Raw genomic sequence first — 6,624 nt, 5'->3', positions numbered from 1 at the left:
GGTTATTTTCTTTTGCTTATAGGAAGAGGGTGAAAGGGCTTTTAGATTCTGTGCTCTGGTTAAAAAAAAAAGTCAGTTTCTGTGTCCCTTCATTAAAAGAAACCAACAACAACCAAACAAAAAACCCATTCTTTTCTCATACTGCTACGTCTCCTCCTAGTGACGTCAGGAGCTTGTGTGTGTGTATTTATTTCCACAGTTTGAATGCCAAGTGGGGAAATGAGTAATGGGAAGAGAGGCTTAAAGGGAAGAAGTACCTGTTTTTCTCAGAATATCTTTACTGATCATTAAGGCCTACAGAAGGGAAAACCTGCCTGACACCTGCTCATCCAACTGTTCCTGCACTGTCACTTTCATCAGAAACGGTATTAAATTGTGAAATATCTTGACAACCAGAGCAGAGTTAAAGATTTAAAATCCACTAGAGATTTGGATGCTGAAAATGCAGCATGTCTCTGAGAGGGGGATTGTACTGCAGGAGCAAAAGAGGAAGCTGAGCTGTCATGAGTAACACAGCTTGAGTAGTGTCAGGGTAACTAACCATGATAGCAAAGCAGCACCCTAAATATCTCTGTGCTGACCCTGATACTTGGTCTGACATGTTACTAAGTTTTAAACCAGTTATCAGAGACTTTCTGGATACTGAAACAATAGCAAGGAGGGGTGAACTGCCTATCTTAGCTCCAAAACATGTAACAATGAAGCCTGGTGATTTAATTTTAATAACTTTTATTTAATCTACAGTGTCAATCTTTTCAATCTCAGCCATTTGCCTGTCAGTTGTGAGAAGTCCCATGGGTTTATTTTACAGCATCAATGCTTTTTAGTGTGTATCCATGTGTCACTATTTACACTGCTGACCTTTAGGGTCCACTAAATATAGTCAATAAAACATAGTGCAAGGAAAACAGAGTTAATATTAGAAGACAGGCAGTGGTGCTGAATTTTTAAACTAGTGTGTTCAAATCACTTGTTCCTTTCATGAATTCAAGGAGGCTGACATAAAGGTTTCAATTTACCCCTTTCCTACCTTTTGCTATCCTGTTTTTCAAAACTCGCAAGTTAAAGCATTGGTCTTGCTTCTCCAATCAGTTTGGATACAGTAAATTATTTTCCCTTCTTTTGAGTCTGCTTTTTGTCTCAGGTTTGTACATGGGTCGTTGGCTGGCATAGTGCAGCAATGATCCTTTCTGGGACCTTCATGCTTTTACAGGGCGTGCCAAGGGACTGAGATTTCTGCTCACGTATCCATAGGACAGAAGCTCTCCAACCTTTTTCAGGAGTCAGGTTCAGTCATTGTGGCTGGTTCACTCATTGAAAGCTGGAGTATTTCTTCATATTCAGCTTCTGACTATTCCAGCTTAATCTAAGTGCTTTAGATCTTTCTCTAGGTTCCCATGAGCTGCTGCTATTGCTACCAGGGACTTGCAAAAGGAGCTTCTGGAGCTTCTTTATTCCTTGTTTGTTTCTTGTTGCAACTTTCTCATACAAAGTAATCATTCTTACTATGAGAACACAGACCACTCTGTGACCATTTAAAAGAAGTTTTACACAAGAGAACTAGTTTAATATATTTAATAATCAGAATCTAGAAAAATAGCATCTCAAGAAGAAAACAAGGGATATATTTTTGTCATAATTCCCTCCCATTGCAGCAACCAAGACGAAATAAGCAGATGACTTCAGGAAGGGTGAAAGCTTTGCTTTTAGAGGTTCCTAGCAACTTGGCCTGCAGGAAGAAAACTCCATTTTTAAAAATCTGTTTGTTATGGTTGTTCTGTTGCCTCAAGGGCCTGGCTGATTCAGAGTATCCTTGTTCTATGCACATGAATTGACTTAAGGATTTAAACAGCAAGTGCCTGCTATTGCTAGCTTTTCTAACCCCTGGAATTTCTGATCCTGAGCTTCTTATGCTGAGGAAAGGGACATCTTTTGTGGGGCAACCTAGGGTGCAGGTCAAAGTATACAATTTCTGTTTTTCAGCTGATTCATCCTGAGCTTTTCACTGGCTTTTCATAGAAGCTTGCAGCCAGTATTGAGACTATAGAAAACACAAATGTGCATAACTGTGGATCTGGCAAAAACCAGGCAGGGAATCACAGCAGCAGATACAGCTGGCACTGCCTCATCAGAGCCTCCTCTGTGGTGGAGGTGGGGGCCTATTCCTTATGTTTTTGCATTTGGGAATGTGCCTCTCAGCTGCTCGGGGAGCAAACTTTCGTCCGCAGTAGGTGCAGGCAATGTAGTCTGGGTTGTCGATGGGAGGCAGTGGGGGCAGGCCAGAGACCTTGCTCCCCTTAGCAAGGGTTTGCTCCACCTGGCGGGCCTGTGACATGATGTGCATGAGAGCCTCGTGCTTCTGTTTCCAGTTGTTCTTTCTGGGTGGTGTTTTACTCTGTGGAAGGGAAAGGCAGTCAGGGCAACTGGGACCACCATCAGCCTCCATCCTCAAACTTACACTCAGAGCCCAACCCATGTCACCTGTCCTGTGCATTCCCTGTTGACATAAAACCCAGCCTGAGAGGGAGTCAGAAAGACCAGTACAAAGGAGGATGTAAAGGAAATACTGATGGAAACATCAGTATTTAGAAAGAGCTTCAGGATAACCAGAAAAGCAAGCAGTAGGGCCAAGGAACTAAAGAGGGTTGCTACATCTCCTTTTCAGGAAGGCCTGTTTCCACTGCCTTCATTAACAGATTGTGCTATTATCTGGATTTTCAGTCAGCTCCCTGCAGTCCCTGATGTCACAGAGCTTTACTGCAGCAGAACCACTCTGCATCCTAACTACAGCAAGGAAGTGAGCTTTCTCCAGTGGTACACCCTTGACACGTTACAAAGCCAAGTCAGGACTCCTGACTCCATCTATGAGATTTTAAATGGATCTGTTTATCCATTTGGCAAGAACCTTTCAGAGACAATATCTGCATTGTATCCCTTGGCCCCATGTACATGGGAAGGTGCTTGCACCTCAGTCAGAGGTTGAAGTGGAAGGAGTAGGAACAGTAGATGTGGATCCAGGGAGGCAAAGGGACTGCACTTTACCTGAGGACTCCTTGAGCTCTGCTGCTGCTGCTGCTGATACTGTTCCAGTTCTGTTCCCCTAGCTCTGGCTTTGCTAGAGTCAAACACTTTCCTCTTGGAGTCTTGATTCTTGCCACAGATACTCATGTGTTTCTCAAGCCTTTCGCAGAGAAACTTACGTTTGCAGAAGCTGCACTGTCCAAAGCCCTCCTGCTCCACAGCACTGGCAGCCTGCATGTGAGGCATCTCTGCAGATGGGTGGGCGTCAGAATCTCGGTCTGAGAGGGCAGAGAGTGAAGGGCTCTGTTTGGGGACCAGTTTTGAACTAGAAGCTAAATGCTCCATGGGGATGTTGTCTTGTATTTTGCTGTTGTTTATTTTGTTGTGTTTTGCGACTACCAGCCACTCCTTGAGATTCCCCACAGCCAGTTCTTGGGGGTGGGGAGTGGTGCCAGGCTTGGGGATGGAGTCCTCTGCAGACTGTGCCCCGCTGAAGGTCCCAACACCTGGCGTGTCTGCAGCTCTGAAAGTTTTCTCTTCAGGGTGCCTCGTGGCCTTTTGCTCATGGGTCCTCTCCACTTCACTTTCTCTTCTCTTCTCTACCTTGATAAGCTCCTTCTCTCTTTGAATCCTCCTAAGTGTCTCCTCTGTCCTCTTTAGCTTCTCTCCAAGGAGGGCCTTTTTCTTTTGAATTGCCTCTTCTAGGTTCCTTCTATCTTCCTCCAGCTTTAGGATGTAGGCCAGCTCTCTCCTGCAGAGATGGAGAGCTGATGGTTCAGGCTGTCGTGTCCAAGGGCAGAGCACTGCAGCTAACTGAGATCTCCCAGCTGGAACCATCTCTTTGCTTATTGAGCTTGATTTACTATTTGGAGCTTCCTGCACGTGGGGGGAACTTCCAGTGCTGAGCAGTGGATCGCTTGCACTCTTGTGGTGAGAAATTGGTTGCAGGGGATATGCACGGTCCACTCCTTCTTTATGTCTGCCTAAGGATTTAGCTGACAGAGTGCAGGTCTGGTTGATGAGATACTTGCTCTCTAGTCCACCTGACTGAAAGCCTCCATGCCTGGGCTTGTCCTGAGTGCTTTCTGCAGACATAGAGTAGGAATATCTTTGGTTCTTTTGTGCATAGAGATATTTTAAACTTTCCTCTTTGTCAAGTATGAGTCTACGCTGAAAGTTGTCCTTCTGGTATTTCAGTTGGGAACCAGGAGAAAACTTAGTAGCTTCCACCACAGGAGCCCCCGGTGGAAAAAAATCCATTCAGTGCCTGAGAAAGAGCCTGAGGTTAGAAGCTAAGCCATTACAAACAATTTTATCCAAAACTGGACAAATCTTCTCCTAACAGTTTATGCATGGACGCTGCAGACAGAGGTTATAAGTATTAGTAAAGGTTTTGTAACTTTCCTGCTTTCTATAAATCTTTACATTCCTTCCATCTAAGGAGTTTCCATGCTGCCTCTTCCAGTCCCAACCGTTTATGCAGACAGAAATAAGACACACTTTTATTTCTCTTTCTGTCTGAGCGTTTCCTTACCATGGTAGCAGCAGAAATATACTGCAATGACAGAGGAATTGTTATAGTACCCAGCCAGTTCCCCATAACGTGTCCCTTCACTTTGTCACACGCATCTGACATGCAGGAGTCCGACCAAGCTCGGCACGATCTTCCTGTGGCTCGTTCCACCACATCCCCTGAGGCGCGGCGGGGCGAGCGGGGTTACCTGCGGGGCGAGCGGGGTTACCTGCGGGGCTGCGCCCGGCGCTCCGCCGGCCTCCCTCCTCGGCAAGCTGCGCGCCGCACGCTGCGCTCCCGGCCCGAGAGACCCGACCCCTCCTGCCGCTGCCCGCGGCTCCCGGGGCCCCGGCGCGGAGCTGTGCCCGCCGCGCCGCCCTCGCGCTGCCGGCGGCTGTTGCCGGGAGACCGGCGCCGCTCCGGCCGGCGCGCGCCGCTGGATCGCTCCCGGCCGCGCGGCCGTTCCACCGCGGCACGAGCGCGGCGCCCGTGGGCGGCCCTGATGCATTATTCATGAGGTGGTCCGAGATGCACTACTCGTGAGGCGACCCGATATGCATTATTCATGAGGCGGTCCTATATGCATTATTCGCGAGGCAGTCGGATGGGCATTATTCATGAGGCGGCGAATGAGGGACCGGCCCGACCCCGCTACGGCTCTTCATTGGCCGCGGTATGGAGGCCACGCCCCCGGCGGCCGGTGCGCGGCGCAGGCGCAGCAGGTCGCGCGGCGGCTGCGGCAGCCGGCGAAGCGGGAGGCGGCAGCGCTGCCGCCATGGCGGACGGCGAGGGCTTGGTGTCCATGGACTACGAGGTGCACGGCAAGGTGCAAGGCGTGTTCTTCCGCAAGTACACCCAGGTGCGTGCCACGGTCCCGGGGGCGTGCCTGCTGTCAGCCCGCTGCGGGCGCCTTGGAGGGGCCGAGCCCGCGGCTGAGGGCTGGGCTCCGGCTGCTGCTAAAGGGGGCCGGCATCGCGGTGCTGCTGGCAGCCCGGCCGGGTTATGTAAGCATGACTGAAGAGAGTTTCAGCTCCAGTATTTCGCGTGAAAGAATATATTGAGTAGTGGAGTGAATCCTCTGCTGCTTTCCTGTTGCCTGACTTCCTTGGAGGTCTGTGTCTTGCCCACAAAATTGTCTCCTGTATGCGAATGCTGTTCTGTTGCTCTCTTACAGTTTGGATTAACCTCATTTTGCTCTGCATTGTCTTCTCAGGCAGAGGCTAAGAAGCTGGGGCTTGTTGGCTGGGTCCAGAATACCAGCCACGGCACTGTGCAAGGGCAAATCCAGGGTCCGGCTGTCAGGGTGCGGGAGCTGCAGGAATGGCTCAAGAAGATAGGAAGTCCCCAGTCCCGTATCAGCCGAGCAGAGTTCAGCAATGAGAAGAAGATCAAGGCGCTGGAGCACAAGGAATTCCAGATTTTGAAGTGACTTTGTCCAGGAAGAAGCAAATTCTGAAGCGTGAGCTGCGCTCATGGAACATTGCCCCTCTTCCTCACTCGTTCAGTCAGCCAATGCTCTGCTTTAGAGAACTTTATTTTATTAAATTTCTAATTTATTGTTTTGTTAGTTTGATGCTCAGCTTTTCACAGAATTCCTGTGGATAGTGGAAGGGCTGTGTTGTCTCTGTTAAATGGGCTGTTCAGGGCCAGAACCTCTGTTTCCAAGTGTATGTGGTTTCGGGAGTGTACATGAGATAAAACTGAAATTTGTAGTGTGGTGCTCATGTGAAGAAAATCACAGGGTCAGTGCCGCTAGAAAACATCACTAAAAATATTATTTCTATGTACTGAATGTCTCAGAAACAATTTATTTTATCCCAGAACTTCATATTTTCTGTAGAATAAAATTGCTTGGATTTCACCTTCTCTGTGGAATGGATGTCGGATGGAGGGGCTGAGTGGATGACGGCCCTCGGAGCGCGGTCTGGTTGCCAAATCTGCCCCTCAGTCTCCCCGCTCGGTGCCGCTGTGCGGGAATGGCCAGGGGGGAGCCGGGCCGAGCTCTCTCTTTCCCCGGCCTCCTTGGGCCTAGTGGAGGGGGGGGAACTACAACTCCCGGCGTGCTCTTCGCCGGGCCCCGCCCGCTCGCG

General features: G+C 49.2%; 2 protein-coding genes across 2 annotated transcripts; one reads left to right on the top strand and one right to left on the bottom strand.

Annotated features, from left to right (window-relative positions):
* Window positions 1-2,128: 2,128 nt before the first annotated feature.
* Window positions 2,129-4,734, bottom strand: ZC2HC1C (zinc finger C2HC-type containing 1C). Its single transcript, XM_059474235.1, has 3 exons — window positions 4,556-4,734; window positions 3,043-4,288; window positions 2,129-2,395 (listed from the first exon to the last, which is right to left on the bottom strand). Exons 2-3 carry the CDS (start codon window positions 4,279-4,281, stop codon window positions 2,129-2,131), a joined length of 1,506 nt encoding a protein of 501 aa, XP_059330218.1. The 5' UTR covers window positions 4,282-4,288; window positions 4,556-4,734.
* A 417-nt stretch (window positions 4,735-5,151) lies between these two features.
* On the top strand, window positions 5,152-6,395 carry ACYP1 (acylphosphatase 1). The gene is given in 3 exon segments (XM_059474236.1): window positions 5,152-5,272; window positions 5,275-5,393; window positions 5,748-6,395. Coding segments are annotated over 3 exon segments (456 nt in total). The 3' UTR covers window positions 5,964-6,395.
* Window positions 6,396-6,624: the final 229 nt, after the last annotated feature.

The sequence above is a fragment of the Ammospiza nelsoni genome, chromosome 6, assembly GCF_027579445.1.
Source record: "Ammospiza nelsoni isolate bAmmNel1 chromosome 6, bAmmNel1.pri, whole genome shotgun sequence".
In the NCBI taxonomy this organism is placed as follows: Eukaryota; Metazoa; Chordata; class Aves; order Passeriformes; family Passerellidae; genus Ammospiza; species Ammospiza nelsoni.
Note: the sequence above shows the minus strand (reverse complement) of the source record. Positions and strands in the feature narration are given on the sequence as shown.

Coding starts and splice junctions, on each gene's coding strand:
- ZC2HC1C (XM_059474235.1), bottom strand. CDS start 4,281: ATGGATTTTTTTCCACCGGGGGCTCCTGTGGTGGAAGCTACTAAGTTT. Junction 2,396..3,042: donor AGAGCTCAAGGAGTCCTCAG/GTAAAGTGCAGT, acceptor TCCCTTCCACAG/AGTAAAACACCACCCAGAAA.